We start from the raw sequence: 16,208 nt of genomic DNA on the forward strand, positions 1-16,208 counted from the left end.
TTAAACTGTTCTGAATTGGAGATCCTGCCACCATTCTTTATTTCTTCACTGTTGTGGTGACCACCGTGGATCCGGGGTCGTGGATTGGCTGATGCATTCCTAAAGAATCAGTGAGGTACTATTGTGCTGCTCCATTTATACACTTTACCCTCAGGATTGGTCATCAATATCAGATCGTCGGAGGGCCGACTGCAGACACCCCTGCCGATCAGCTGTATGGAGAGAACGCGGCTCTTGTACAAGGGCTGTTTTTTCTTCATTGTTTAACTGCTCGCCATCAACATTGCAACGGTGAGCAGTATAATTACAGGGCCACCGTCCCATTCACTTCTATGGGATGGTCCCATCTTATTCACTTGAATAGGACAGAGCCTTCCTTCAAAGTAAACAGTGAAGAGAACACAGTGCTTGAACGAGCGCTGCGTTCTCGTAAACAACTGATCGGCGATCTGATAGACGATCTGATATTGATGACCCATCCTGAGACTAAATCATCAATATAGGATAAGAGGATAACCCCTTCAATCCCATGTTCAAGATATCTAATGTTGCAAATACTAAATTGCTTGTGGCTTGCAGTCACATCTGCACTTAACTAGGGCTGAAACAATTACTCGATTGAATCGAGTAATTCGACACAAAAAAATCATCAATGCTAATTTCTTGCATCGAGGATTCGTTTGAGTCATGTGACCATGGAGCGGGAGTGAAGCGCTTGCTATTACTTACCCCTCCGTGGTCACCCGCCGGCCCATACCGCGCTGCACTGGATCCTGAAACATCGTCAGGTCATAGTGCACGTAAGCGCGCACTATGACCCGACGCTGTGTGACGTCAGGATCCAGTGCAGTGCGCGGAGAAGAAGAGGAAGGAGCTGTGGAGCGGCGCTCCTACAGGAAAGGTAAGTATTTTATTTCACTGGCGCTGGGGACATGGCACTGAAGGGGGACAGCCGGCAATGGATGACATGGAGGGGCTAATCTTATGGCAGTGGGGGGACATGGAGGGGGCTGATCTGATGGCACTGGGAGACATGGAGGGGGCTGATCTGATGGCACTGGGAGACATGGAGGGGGCTGATCTGATGGCACTGGGGGACATGAAGGGGGCTGATCTGATGGCACTGGAGGACATGGAGGGGGCTGATCTGATGGCACTGGGGGACATGGAGGGGCTGATCTGATGGCACTGGGGGACATGGAGGGGCTGATCTGATGGCACTAGGGGACATGGAAGGGCTAATCTGATGGCACTATGGGACATGGAGAGGCTGATCTGATGGCACATGGAGGGGCTGATCTGATGGCACTGGGGGACATGGAGGGGCTGATCTGATGGCACATGGAGGGGCTGATCTGATGGCACTAGGGGAGTGGGGGACATGGCAATGGATGGCATGGAGGGGCTGATGGCACTGGGGCAGTGCAGCTGAAGGCACTGGGGGAACGGAGCTTATGGCACTGGGGGAACTGATGCACTTGGGCTGATCGCACAGAGGGGAACGAAGGGTGTTGGGGACTGATGTCAGGGGTTCTGATGAGTTTTTATAAAGGAAAACAGTCTATTAATTCATTTTTTCTTATTAGATTACTCGATTAATCTTAAAAAATAATCGATAGAATACTTGATTACTGAAATAATCCTTTACTGCAGCCCTACACTTAACATAGTTGTGCAACAGCAAGGCATAGACAAATCGCATACATTGTTTGGCATCTTGTATGCAACCTAAGCTGCTTGGTAGCTCTAGTTTACAATGTGACTATATAAGTATCTGGTCCACTTTTGTAGGACAGTGTAGTCATGACCTGGTCCTGATGGTTCTAAGGTCTATTTCCGGCATATTTTTTATGTATGGTTCTTCTTGTTCCCTGTAGGTGGCACGGTAGCTGAATACATCCAGAAGCGCTGTAATTCTCTGTTGGATGAAGATACCATCCTACACTTCTTTGTCCAAATCCTCCTTGCTCTGCATCATGTGCATAACAAACTCATCCTCCACCGAGACTTGAAAACACAGAACATCCTGCTGGACAAACACCAGATGATTGTAAAGGTTGGCGACTTTGGAATCTCAAAAATTCTCAGTAGTAAGAGTAAAGCCTACACGGTGAGTGTGACAAACATAGCACCTTATAAGAAGAGGAAGACTAGCAATGCAGATATTCAGTATAGTAGACAAAGTCCATCATGCCTAAAGGAATTGTACAACTTTAAGAGAGTTTAGCAACCTCCCCCTTCTTGGGCAAAGATGGGAAGGGAAGCATACTTACCTGCTTCCCAGTGCTGGATCCCCGCTCCTTCTTTCCCTGGCCTCAGCTGCTTTGCTGCTCTCTCAGGATGTAAACTTCCATTTTGACGCTGCTGCAGCCAATTGCTAGCTGCAGCAGTGACTTGCTCCTCTTGCATCATGTCAAATAGTCACGTGATGCAAGGAGGGAAAGTCACCGCTGCAACCAGCCAATGGCTGCAACAGAGTCAAAACAGAAGTTTACATCCTGGGAGCTGAACGATGCAGCCAGGGCCGGGGAGAGAAGGAATGGAGAGGCAGCTCTGTGAAGCAGGTAAGTATGCTTGCCTTTGCAGGTCTGAGCAAGTGGGGGGGTTTAAAAGTTTATCCTTTTTCATGCCTTTACGGAATAATTGGTTAGCTGATCCTTACGAAATTGGAGAGGTTCAGTCGGTGTTCATCTACTGTGTCTTAAGCAGAAATAGTGCTTAGGTGAATATACAGTTCCTTGTGGTTTTACAACCTGGATTTTAAATTGATTTTTGGGGGGTTTGTACCATTTTAGGTACACAACATTACTGTGACACATACAACAAATAAGCCAAAAACTAAGAAATGTAAAGATTTACATTTTAAATTTAAATCTTCAGGATAGGTCATCAGTATCAGATCGGCGGGGGTCCGATTCTAGACTTTTCTGCTGATCAGCTGTTTGAAGAGGTAGCAGCGCTCTTGCGAGTTCTGCTTCCTCTTCACAATACATTGGTAAGTCAAATGGTCACATGACGCAAGGGGAGAAGATCACCACTGCGGCCAGTGATTGGCTGCAGTGGCGTCAAACCAGAAATTGACATGAAGGGACCCATGACTATCAACAGTGGCCGGGGAGTGAATGAGACAGGACCCAGCGCCGGGGATCAGGTAAGTATGATCGCTAACGCAGGTCCAGCCAGTCTGGGAGGTCTGGAAATTAGTGCACAACCCCTTTAAAGAGAGCCCTAACCCTGCCTAAGCTATTTTTCAATAACATATAGATTAAAGGAGCTTTCTATATGTGACAAGTTATCCTCTAAGAATAGGGGATAACTGTTAAAAGGGTTGTCTGGGTCCAGAGCTGAACCTGGACATATCCTCCTCTTCACCCCTCCAGCCCCACTGAATCGCGCAGGGCAAAGGCAATTTTTGGGGATCCAGTGACGTACCGGGCTCTCCATGGGGAAAGCTAGGCAGAGGCTTCTAGCGATGAGCCCGGTGACATCACCGGCACTAATGGGCAGGCTTTAGCACTGTAATAATATAAACAAAATAGCCATAGCCCGATGCTCATATCAGGGGGGGCCTCTGATTGCACTCTGTTTCTGGAACTCTCATAGAGCGGAGTGGCAGCCGATGTGTTCATTTCTGGGGACCCTGAGGGGTACAGGGTCCCCATTCGCCTAATTGATGGAGGGCCCAGTGTTAGGACCCCCACTGATCTAGTCTTTGTCCCCTGTCCTGTGGATAGAGGATAACATGTCACAACTGGAATACCCCTTTAAGCATTACAATTTACTGTGATTGCAAAGGTTATTTTCTTCTCTATGTCTCTATGCATGTCCAACATTTACCCACTCTGACTGAAAGTACTGTGCTTGAGTGGACCTATGCTGGGCACATCGTGGGCACCATGTCGCCTCCTCAGGTCAGCGCCAGGTGAATTATATTCACCTCGGGAAATGCCTTCAGAGTAACATGGCTTTCATGCGCTTCTTTTACACTATATAATGCATTTATACGACCTGATGGCTTAAAGGGGTATTCTATTTTTGTGAAATTGATAGTCATCCACTATCTGTTGGGGGTCTGACTCCTGACATCCCTGCTAATCAGCTATTTGAAGGGGCCACGGCACTTGTGCGATTGCTGCATTCTCTTTAAAAGGGTATTGCCATCTTAGATAGTGGGGCATATTACTGGGATATGCCCCAATGTGTGATAGGTGCGAGTCCACACCTATACTTAGAATGGAGCCTGCAAAGTTCCAGATAGGAGCACCGCATGCGCGGCCTCCCCCCATTCATTCCTATGGGAGCGCGGAAAATAGCTGAGCGCTGGCTCAGCAATTTCCAGAAGCTCCATAGATGTGACTGGAGTGGTGGCTGCTCTTGCCATTCATTTCAATGGGAGTTCTGAAAATAGCCAAGGGCACCGCTCGGCAATTTTCGGTGCTCCCATAGGAATTAATGGAGGGTGGCTGCGTGCGCATGGTGCGCCCCTCCAGGACTTTGCGGGCTCCGTTCTAAAGATAGGTGGGACCTGCACTTATCGGACATTGTGGGTATATCCTAGAAATATGTCCCCAATGTCCAAGATGGGAATAACCCTTTAATGTTTACCTGCGTTTTCTGCCAGTCACTTTCATGAGAAGAATTACACCACACTATCACTACAGTGTAGACAGCCAGCATGTAAGGCTGGGTTAACATCACATTTTTGCCATCCCCTTGAAATAGCTAATCCTTTTTTTTCGTGTCTTTTTAGAGTTTGCAGGTAGACTAATGGGGTCATTTATCAAACTGGTGTAAAGTAGAACTGGCTTAGTTGCCCCTAGCAACCAATCCGATTCCACCTTTCATTTTTGACAGCTCCTTTGGAAAATGAAAGGTGGAATCTGATTGGTTGCTATGGCAACTCGGCCAGTTCTACTTTACACCAGTTTGATAAATGTCCCCATAAGTGCTTTAAATGGGGATTCTGATGCCTAAAAATATCCTCCATCAGCTTCCAATCAGGTAAAGTTAACAAATAGTAATATTCTTCTTGTCTTGATCCTGGTTCACATTGACATCCTGAGCACAGTGATGTGTCATACACACCATATGACGGTGGTAGGCAGCCGGTGCCCATGTTGGTGACGTACCTTCCTCAGTGCAATGACGTTTCGCATATAACATGTCTGCAGCAGTTGCCGGCCGCAGTGGTGAAGTGCCGTCCATACCAAAGGTCAGCAATGACCCATCATCAGGCAGTGGGGGACCATTCTACCTGGAACCGGGCGGGATTGAATACATATATTTTTGTTGGAGCCTGTAGCGGGTTATTTGTGGTGTGAATTGTTTGCAGCGTATTTTATCTTCTTGAATAACGCCACTGCCAGCATCCAGTTCCTGATAACAGGGAACAATACATTAAGCCCTGGTCACATCTCGTTAAAGGGCTTGTCTCACTGCAGCAAATGGCATTTATCATGTAGAGAAAGCTAATACAAGGCACTTACTAATGTATTGTGATTGTCCATATTGCTTCCTTTGCTGGCTGGATTCATTTTTCCATCACATTATACACTGCTCGTATCCATGGTTACGACCACCCTGCAATCCAGCAGCAGTGGTCGTGCTTGCACACTATAGGAAAAAAGTGCCGGCCTCTCTGGTTGCCGGGACCAATGGGAGCGCACATAGGCTGGTACCTTCTCCTATAGTGTGCAAGTACGACCACTGCTGGTGGATTGCAGGGTGGTCGTAACCATAGAAATGAGAACGGTATAATGTGATGGCGAAACGAATCCAGCCAGCAAAGGAGGCAATATGGACAATCACAATACATTGGTAAGTGCCTCGTATTAACTGGTATTGATAATGCTAAATGCCATTTGCTGAACCCCTTTAAGCCCTGTATCTAGTGTTGCTCCTGAAATATAGTATAAACCTATCCACAGAGGCCATGAGTGATGAGTGTGCGCTTTTGGCCCCTGTTTGGCTGGTTTATAATGCATATCACAATGCATAATTTTTAGATGAAATAGGCCTGTCGCTTATCAGTATAAGGTACCTTTTTTGCAGGCTTGGCATATGTTTTGGTAACTCTTATAGATCACTTACTGCCAGTAGTCCATGGCCGATCACAGGGAATTTAGCTTTTAGTGACCTTTTCTTTCTGCCCGCCTGGCACATGCCCCCGTGCCCACATACAGAATGAATGGCAGTCAGGGCCGCACACCCAGTTGGGAAGGTAAAGACATTGGGCCAGATTTATCATTCCTCTGACAGCTCACTCCACTTTAACATATGGCTAAAGTCAGTTTTAGCCAAGTCAGATTTATGATCGGCCCTTTAAGACTGTAATAAATGTGGTTTGACGGTAGCAGTTTATCCGTCAGTAATCAGCTTTACAAAAGTCGCACATCTTGATGAAAAAGTCGCGCGTTTTTATGAAAAAGTCGCATGTTCTATTAAAAAGTCTCATAAGATAAGCATGGTCCTCGCTGGAGTGAAATTGGGACTTTTTTGCGACTTTTTTGCGACTTTTTAAAAAAGTCGCAATAGTAAATTTGTCTTGCCAATCATTTGCATAAGGCAAAACGCCCATTTTCTCAAAACTGGAGTGCTTAGCGCTTGCCTTCAAAAAGTCGCAAAAAAGTCGCAAAATTTTGATTTGCGCATTTTTTTGCGACTTTTTGACTCCACAAAAGTGACTTAGCCTAATGATATATCTGGCCCATTGCCTACGACTCCAGTCTCCTCGTCTAAATGCAGAGTTTATTTTTCCTCTGGTGCTATATTAGGCCGACCACACACAGTGGAGTACTGAAGCAGTCACCGGTAACCGTCACAGTGGGCTGTCCGCATCCATATGTCCGTTCTGTAGCCCAACAAAAAATATAGAGCATGTCCTATTCTTGTCTGTTTTGCGTACAAGGATAGGCATGTTTACGATGGATCCACAAAAAAAAAAAACGGATGCAATATGGATGCCTAAAGGAGGTCATCCTTATTTTTTGCGGATCAGTGTTTTGCGGTCCTCTAACACACTGATGTGAAGAACATAGCTGCTTCCTTCCAGAAGTAGCGTCGCCCTCTCCATGGACTCTGACTGCTATTTCAGTTCTCACGTGAATGGTCTGAGCCCATTGAGAGCCGCTGTTTATGGGGGAAAAAAAGGGGGCACATTTATTAAGACCAGTTTTTAGGCGCCTGTCTTAATAAAGGTCCATAGCTAGCGGTGGATCCTTTGCCGTTATGAAGAGGCGCCGGCCTCTCCATAACTTCGGCGCATCCAGCGCCAGTTCTAAGTATAAGACAGCTTCCGAATTGTCTTACATTTAGACCTTCTTCTACGCCTAAACCAGGCATAGAAAATAATGAATGAGACGGCCTTCAGGCCCCTCCCCTTCTCTTCCCAGGGCACGCCCACTTTTTTTACACCTGCCGTAAATGGGGAAGAAGTCGCAGGTATCTTGCGTACGCCACCTGTGCCTGAAATACGCCTAATTTAGGCGTATTTCAGATTAGTAAAAGACCCCCAAAGTTTTTTTTCTAGTCTGATACAATCACAAGCATCATTGTGCTCCCCCTCATAACAGCATCTGTCCTTAGAATGGGGAACCCCATCTGCATTCCCAGCACCTGGTGAGGCTGATGCTACATATCGGAGGGGAATGAATAGAGAGATGGCGGAGAATGTGCAGCTCTTTCCTTTCATACCTAGGGGAGTTATGAAATGATGATCATCGTAAATGATGGGAATACACCTTTAAGCTAATTGGGGGTGATTGTTTGCAAATGTTTATCTGACTGTATGTCTCAGTGCCACATCTCTAATAATTTGATCCTGAATTTTTAACAGGTTGAGGGTGCATTCACACGACCGTATAAATGGATCTGCATCCATTCCGCAATTTTGCGGAACGGGTGCGGACCCATTTATTTCAATGGGGTCGCAAAAGATGCGGACAGCACACCTTTTGCCGTCCGCATCAGTTGTTCCATTCCGAAGCCCCGCAAAAAATATGGAGCATGTCCTATTCTTGTCCGCAGACAAGAATAGGCATTCTCTATATAGCGCCGGCCATGTGCGGTCCGCAAAATGCGGAACGCACGTGGCCGGTATCGGTGTTTTGCAGATCCGCAATTTGCGGACCGCAAAACACTTACAGTCATGTAAAGGGGTTATTCAGGAATTTGATATTGATGGCCTATTTTCAGGATAGGTCCTCAATATCAGATCAGCGGAGCTCCCACTCCTGTCACCCGCGCTGAACAGCTGTTTGATGAGAGCACTGCACTCACCGGAGCTCTGGTAAGCACTGCGGTCTCTTTACAGTTTACCAAGCACAGCGCCGTACATTGTATAGTGGCTGTGATTGGTATTGCAGCTTAGCCCTATTCACTAGAATGGGGCTGAGCTGCGCCTAGGCCGTATGACTGATGAATGTGATGTCACAGGCCTGTGCACTCGGGCAGCTCCGTGGCCTCTTCAGACAGCTGGTCGGCGGGGGTCTCAGGAGTTGGACTTCTGCTCACCTGATATTGATGACCTATCCTGAGGATAGGAAGAAAAGGAACATCTCTCGGCGCAAGGAACCAACCAGAGGTAGATGGTGAATCTTCAAGAGTTTTATTGCAATCACACAACGCGTTTCGGGGAAAGGGTCCCCTTCATCAGGTGAAGAAAATTGCATAGCTTTTGATGGTGAATCTTCAAGAGTTTTATTGCAATCACACAACGCGTTTCGGGGAAAGGGTCCCCTTCATCAGGTGAAGAAAATTGCATAGAGAGTGGACAAACATGCTGGATATATATACACAAAAATGGTCACATGCAAACAAGGTCAAAGGGGAGGTGGGCGTTACCTCAAGCAGAAACAAAAGTCATTGGTACATAAAATAATGCAAATGGGTATACAACTGAACAAACTAAACCTTTTGAGTTTACAGACTAATTCATAAATGTATTTATAAAACATTAACATGAAGAAGCATCGCCTCTAGATGTAGCCCATGGCTGGGGAGGAGGAACAGCATCACACAGAGTCACATGACCGCAGTTCCGATCATGTGACTTGTGATGCAATGCTTGTTGCTGGGAGACAGGATGCTAAACAGCCGGCTTAGAAGGAAGCTCGGCATACTGAAAGGTCCTGCGTCATGCTGCTTTCTTGATATGATCAGCAGCGCTACAGAAAGAAGAGAGGTGACGCCCTACTTCACTAAAAGTAAAAAAAAAAAAAAAAAAAAAAAAAAACATTAGCAGAAAGATTACAATAGATAATAAATAAATGAATGCATGAAATTAGTCCAAGATACAAATTAATGATTTGAATGCAGAAAAAAGGAGCAATCCAAAAGCAAATATCTTGGATGTAGATTTATAATATGACATATATATAAAAAATTCATTAATCCCACAAATAATTCCACAAACAAACGCCATAAAATTGAATAGGTGATATCAGATCTGTACGTATGGGATATATGAATGTATGTGTATATATATATATATATATATATATATATATAAAAACAAATGCACATCTATACAAATAGTGCATAATAGACACTACAGACTAAAAAATAAATAAAATAAAAAATAAATGATTAGATAATAAAAATCGAAATTTATATATAAATAGATAATTATGAACATGATTAAAACAACAATATTGATGATGTCGAAAATTGATAATAAATAATCTATAATATCAGTAACGGTAGTCATGTGACCCTAAAAGTTTATTTCAAAAGCCTCATTCAGACCGTTTGGATTGAGACAGTCGAGTTTAAAAATCCAATACATTTCACGTTTGCGAAGGGTCTGAATGGTATTCCGACAGCTGTCATTTACCTGTTCGATGGGTGTGACCTTAAACCCGGAAAAGCACCCATCGTGATGTTCTGTTGCATGGCGTGATATACTGTGCTGTAAAAATTTATTTTTTACATTAGACCTGTGCTTGTTAAGCCTATTCCGTAGGGTTTGGATGGTGCGACCTACATACTGTAGGCCGCATGGGCATTCCAACAGGTAAATGACATTCTGAGAGCCACAACTAAGATGGTTTTTTATAGAAAAGGAATCTCCAGTAGATTTGCTGCGAAAGGATGATGTAGTGTTAATGGTCAAGCAGCACAAACACCTCGATAAATTACATTTATAGCTCCCCAAGGGTCTTGAGACTAGATTGCTCACAGTCGGCTTCACACACTGTGAGGGTAAGCGTCTAAGTCTACTGGGGGCCAGAACACTCTTAAGGGTTTGTGCCCTCCTGAAAGTCAGTCTAGGCTGACCGGGTAGCATTTGCCTCAGGTGTGGGTCCCTTTTTAATATGTGCCAATGTTTGGACAAAACGTCTCTAATAGCGTCATGATTGTTCCCATACGTTGTCAGAAAATTCATACAAAAGCGTTCATTGTCAACATGTGTTTTTTCACTCTTAGTTAGACACATACTTTGGGATAGGCCCTTTGCTCTTTCATACGCAGCTTCGACTATCTTTGGGGGATAACCCTTCTTCAGAAACCTATCACGAATGATTTTACTTTGACAAATGAAGTCCCTATCAAGGGAACAGTTGCGTCTGACTCTTTTGAACTGACTAAACGGAATATTCACCTTCCATTTCTTATAGTGGGTGCTGGAAAAGTCCAAATAGCTATTACAGTCAACCCTTTTAAAAAAGGTTCGTGTGATGATGGCCCTCCCGCTGGCTTCCAGTTCCAAATCAAGGTACTCTATCTTGACACGATTTGATGTCCCTGTCAGATTTATTCCCCAATTCGTGGACCTCATCTCCTCAAAAAAAGAGGAAATCGAGGCATCATCACCATTCCATATGAGGATCAGGTCATCTATGTATCTACGATAGAAGACAATATTGTCAATCCAATACCCAGAGCCATAGATGAACTGATCCTCAAAACGCCCCATAAAAAGGTTTGCGAAACTGGGCGCAAATTTCGTCCCCATTGCGGTTCCCTTCATCTGCAGGTACAGGGAATCCTCAAAGGTAAATATGTTGTGTGTCAGTATGAATCTAATGCAGTCCTGTAGAAAGACTGCTTGTCCTGCCGGTAACAGAGGGTCGTTATCCAAATACCACTTAATGCATTCAATTCCTTTAGTATGGGAAATATTCGAATACAAAGCCGTCACGTCCAGTGTGACCCAACTATAAGTGTTCCTCCACTCAATATCTTTAACAGACTCTATCAAAGCTGTTGAGTCCCTTAAATAGGAGGGTAGTTTGGTAACATATTTTTGTAACAGGACATCCACATACTTTGAAAGATTACATGTGAGGGAGCAAACCCCTGAAATAATTGGTCGCCCTGGTGGATTCTTTGTATCCTTATGTATCTTGGGTAGGTGGTAAAATAATGCTGTGACAGGATCCGATACTAGGATGAATGCTTTCTCCTTTTTATCTAGTATATGAGATGCTGATTCAATAAGGTCTTTGAATTCTGAAATATGTGACTTAGTGGGGTCTGTGACTAGAGGTACATAGTATTCTGTATCGGATAGGATACGGAGTGCCTCCTTAGTATAGGTCTCCCTATCTTGAATTACCACTCCCCCTCCCTTATCTGCACTGCGGATGACAATATCTAAATTATTCTGGAGGCGCTTGGCCGCCGTTTTTTCCTTTTTTGTAAGGTTCTGTCTGCAAGTTGGTTTTTGGTGTAATTTCCGAAAATCATCCATGACTATATTATAAAAGGTATCGATAAAATTCCCCTTATGTTGCATGGGGTAGTACTTAGATGGTGGTTTGAGTCCTGTATGTACAAATTCCTGGCCTTGGATGTCTGGAGACATCACCAGTTCCACATTGACCTTAGGTCTAGATGATTTTTCCAAAATCCCAAAATGTCTTTTCAGGGTTAATTTTCGGGTGAAATGGTGTAGATCCAAAAATAAGTCAAAACCCTTGGTAGGTGCAGAAGGGCAGAAAGAAAGGCCCTTGGATAAAAGAGATGTTTCCTCAGTGGACAATATGTATTCGGACAGATTGAAAATTTTGACCTCCTGTGGAAAGGGGGCACTGGGGGCTAGATTCTCCTTTTTACTTTGGCCCCCTCTGCAGCCTCTTCTATATTTTTTCTTTTTGGGGGTCTTGGGCCTAAAGGGTGAAAGTAATTGGTTATTGCCACTGTGTTGGGGCCTTTTAGTACCGGATAGGCTGTGATGGGGTTTAGGATGGGAGGTAGGGATAAAAAAGAGGAAGAGGAAGAAGAGGATGAGGAAGAAAAGGGACCAATGGAGGACTGCGTGGTGTTATCGAGCGGATCCATGAGTCCTAAGGCAGTCGAAATGTCTCCGGCCTTAATAATTGGGCCTGACGGACTGATATTAAGATGTTCCGAACCTTGGGGGAATGAAACTTCATGTACAGTGATGAGTGAATCTACTTCCAAATCAGTTGGGGAGGTGGGTGATACAGGAACTACTGGGCAATGTATGGAACCTTGGTCAGTGGGGGAGACATGTGAATGACACTTAAGGGGAGAGAAAGAGGTGGGAGGGAGATTAAGTGGACCACATTTAGATGTGATGTCCGGATCAAATGTGGTGGACGGGGCGGCCGTAGGAGCGCTCATTTTTCCCAAACCTAATGATTTGGTGGGGGATGGAAGGGAAACTTTGGAAGGGATCACTTGTTTATGGTCCAAGATACTCATGGACTGGGAGGAGTGGTCCTGAGGAGGGGATGGGCCCATGGGAAGGACCCTATATGCAACATTGTTGGGTACTGGTAAATCCAATATGGGGGTGGTACCATATACAGATTCAACAGGCCCAGACAAGGCATTAATGTCCTTTTTGGATGGTTTGGACCTTCTGGAATTATTATAAAAAGTGGATCCCTGATGGTGATGGGAATGTGAAGACGGTTTGGATCCTCTGGAGGAGATGGAGCCATTACGTGCGGGGTGATGACCCTGAGTCTGGATGGGAGCAGGGGATTTATTAGTAGGTCTGTTGTAGGGAGGGTCCTTGAGCCAATATTTAATATTGTCAGTTCTAAAGTCGGTCCTATCCCTGATTAGTTTTCTAGCTTTTTTATCTATAACCTCTTTTTCATATAGAGAAACCTTGTTTGTGGTCATGCGGTCGAACCTGATATAAGCTGGATGCTCCTTATGATGGATGATCCTATGATAAACATCCATAATAAGACCTCCAAGGTTAGAACACATGTTCCTACGTTTCTTAATCAAAAGCTTAATTAGACCCCTAGCACAGTCCAATAAGTATTCATCCCACTCCTTGCAGAAGTCCATATCATCAACAAAAGAATTTTTAAAACGTAAACGAAGACCCCTGGGCACAAGGCCCTCCTGCAGGTATATCTCCAGGAAGGTTGCATCAAGTTCATGTTGGATTTCATTAAGCATATATCTTTCTAGTGTCTGAAATTCTGAGAGTAAAGATTTTTCGTCAATCCCCTTGTAGACATTATTACTGAGAAACAGTACCTTGGTGGACATAACCGGGTCAGAAACCTGAATGACCTGGGTCACAAGACGTTCACGTTGCTCTAGGCGATTAATGGCGTAATCCATTGTGAGGTTTTTGTTCTTTCTCCAAACGCAGATTCTACGTGCAGCCACAAAATCTGGATCACCAGACGACGAAATACGTATAAAGGCAAGTTGCTTACTGTGTAAACAAAAGAGAGAGGGCGCACCATAGGGTAAAAACGTTTGGAAATTCAGATTAAATCCCAATTTGGGAGGCTCACCTTGCAGGGTTGCGCAATTATAGGCACAACGCTAATGTAGGCATGTGGGAGATGATTTAATCCCCAATATGAAGGTTGGTATGCAGCCACGGATGTAGATGTCCTCGGATGAGCGTGCCTAGGCCCACACGGAGGATTAAAATGACAGGAAGAAAAGGAACATCTCTCGGCGCAAGGAACCAACCAGAGGTAGATGGTGAATCTTCAAGAGTTTTATTGCAATCACACAACGCGTTTCGGGGAAAGGGTCCCCTTCATCAGGTGAAGAAAATTGCATAGCAAGGATAGGCCATCAATATCAAAATTCCCAGATAACACCTTTAAGGCCCCTTTCACACGGGCGAGTATTCCGCGCGGATGCGATGCGTGAGGTGAACACATTGCACCCGCACTGAATCCGGACCCATTAATTTCTATGGGGCTGTGCACACGAGCGGTGATTTTCACGCATCACTTGTGCGTTGCATGAAAATCGCAGCATGCTCCTCTTTGTGCGTTTTTCACGTAACGCAGGCCCCATAGAAATGAATGGGGTTGCGTGAAAATCGCAAGCATCCGTAAGCAAGTGCAGATGCGGTGCGATTTTCAGGCACGGTTGCTAGGTGACGATCGGGATGGGGACCTGATCATTATTATTTTCCCTTATAACATGGTTATAAGGGAAAATAATAGCATTCTGAATACAGAATGCATAGTACAATAGCGCTGGAGGGGTAAAAAAAATATAAGGCTCCATTCACATGTCCGCAAAATGGGTCCGCATCCTTTCCGCAATTTTGCGAAATGGGTGCGGACCCATTCATTCTCTATGGGGACGGAATGGATGCGGACAGCACACAATGTGCTGTCTGCAGCCGCAATTGCGGAGCGCGGCCCCGATTTTGGGTCCGCAGCTCCGCAAAAAGATAGAGCATGTCCTATTCTTGTCCGCAGCTTGCGGACAAGAATAGGCATTTCTATGGGGGTGCCGGGCTGGTGTGTTGCGGACCCGCAATTTGCGGGTCCGCAACACATCACGGACGTGTGAATGCAGCCTAATAATTTAACTCACCTTAATCCACTTGTTCGCGCAGCCGGCATCTCTTCTGTCTTCTTTAGTAAGGAATAGGACCTTTGATGACGTCACTACGCTCATCACATGGTCCATCACCATGGTGATGGATCATGTGACGGACCATGTGATGAGTGTAGTGACGTCATCAAAGGTCCTATTCCTCACTAAAGAAGACAGAAGAGATGCCGGCTGTGCGAACAAGTGGATTAAGGTGAGTTAAATTTTTTTTTATTTTTTTTTAACCCCTTCAGCCCTATTGTACCATGCATTCTGTATTCAGAATGCTATTATTTTCCCTTTATAACCATGTTATAAGGGAAAATAATACAATCTACACAACACCGATCCCAAACTCGAACTTCTGTGAAGAAGTTCGGGTCTGGGTACCACATTCAGTTTTTTATCACGCACGTGCAAAACGCATTGCACCCGCGCGATAAAAACTGAACAACAGAACAAATCGCAGTCAAAACTGACTGCAATTGCTTACCTACTCGCGCGGGTTTGCCGCAATGCACCGGGACGCATCCGGACCTAATCCGGACACGCTCGTCGGCAAGGGGCCTAAGGATCTTCTTAGCTCTCTTAACATGGCTGTTGTAGTAAATGCTTATATTCCTCAAGAAGTTACAATTCCGGAGGTTGTTTTGTTAGAATTCTGCATTATCCCATTCCTCTGTTATTCCTCCTAGAAATTTATGAATAAACTGACAGCTGGGTGTTCCTATTTGGAAGCTTGTCCCTGCACACCATGGCTTTGTCCAATCAGTCCTGCTAAAGTCATAATATGTAGGGAGCTGCCTCTTTCAGTAGTAGAATAGTAACATCCAGATGTCAATGTATTCATACATTTCCAAGAGGAATAGCAGAGGATTAGGACTATGCAAACATGTCTGTAACACTGTAATTGTATTCCTTATGCCATAACAATTCTGTGGAATCCATTCTAAGAGCATTGTGTCGATCCATTCTTGTTATTTCTCCTAGAAATGTATGCGCTCCATTCCTCTATCGTTGCTCCTAAAAATTTTATGAATGAATTGACAACTGTGTGTTACCAGGTTTGTGTGGTTGCGGGTGTCGCTGCACACTCTCACACCATTCAATCAGCGCAGGGAAATGGTAACACCCAGTTGCCATTTATTCATCATTTTTTTTAGGAGGAACAACAGAGGAATCGCACAAAAGAGAATTTTAAGAAAATATGCTCCAGAATTGTTATTTTATGGAGAATATAAATATTTAGTAGGACAGACATGTCAGGGGAAGCGCTCCACGTGGTCTGTCTTTATAGAGGTATTCATATGAATTTATAGGGCCCGTTTTTAAGTCCTTCTATCTTTTGGGTCTCCATCTTTGAATAGTGCAGGAGGACAGGTTTCCTGGCTCGGTGTACAGTATAGCGTGAGTGATCTACCCGC

General features: G+C 44.7%; 1 protein-coding gene across 1 annotated transcript in view; it reads left to right on the top strand.

Moving 5' to 3' along the window:
- NEK8 (NIMA related kinase 8) overlaps nucleotides 1–16,208 on the top strand; it is a 126,783-nt gene that overhangs the window by 16,280 nt on the left and 94,295 nt on the right. Inside the window, exon 3 of the mRNA XM_040423403.1 lies at nucleotides 1,878–2,110. Within this exon, the coding sequence (XP_040279337.1) occupies nucleotides 1,878–2,110 (233 nt within the window). The remainder of the gene's footprint in view (nucleotides 1–1,877; nucleotides 2,111–16,208) is intronic.

This window comes from Bufo bufo, chromosome 3 (genome assembly GCF_905171765.1).
Source record: "Bufo bufo chromosome 3, aBufBuf1.1, whole genome shotgun sequence".
Taxonomy (NCBI): domain Eukaryota; kingdom Metazoa; phylum Chordata; class Amphibia; order Anura; family Bufonidae; genus Bufo; species Bufo bufo.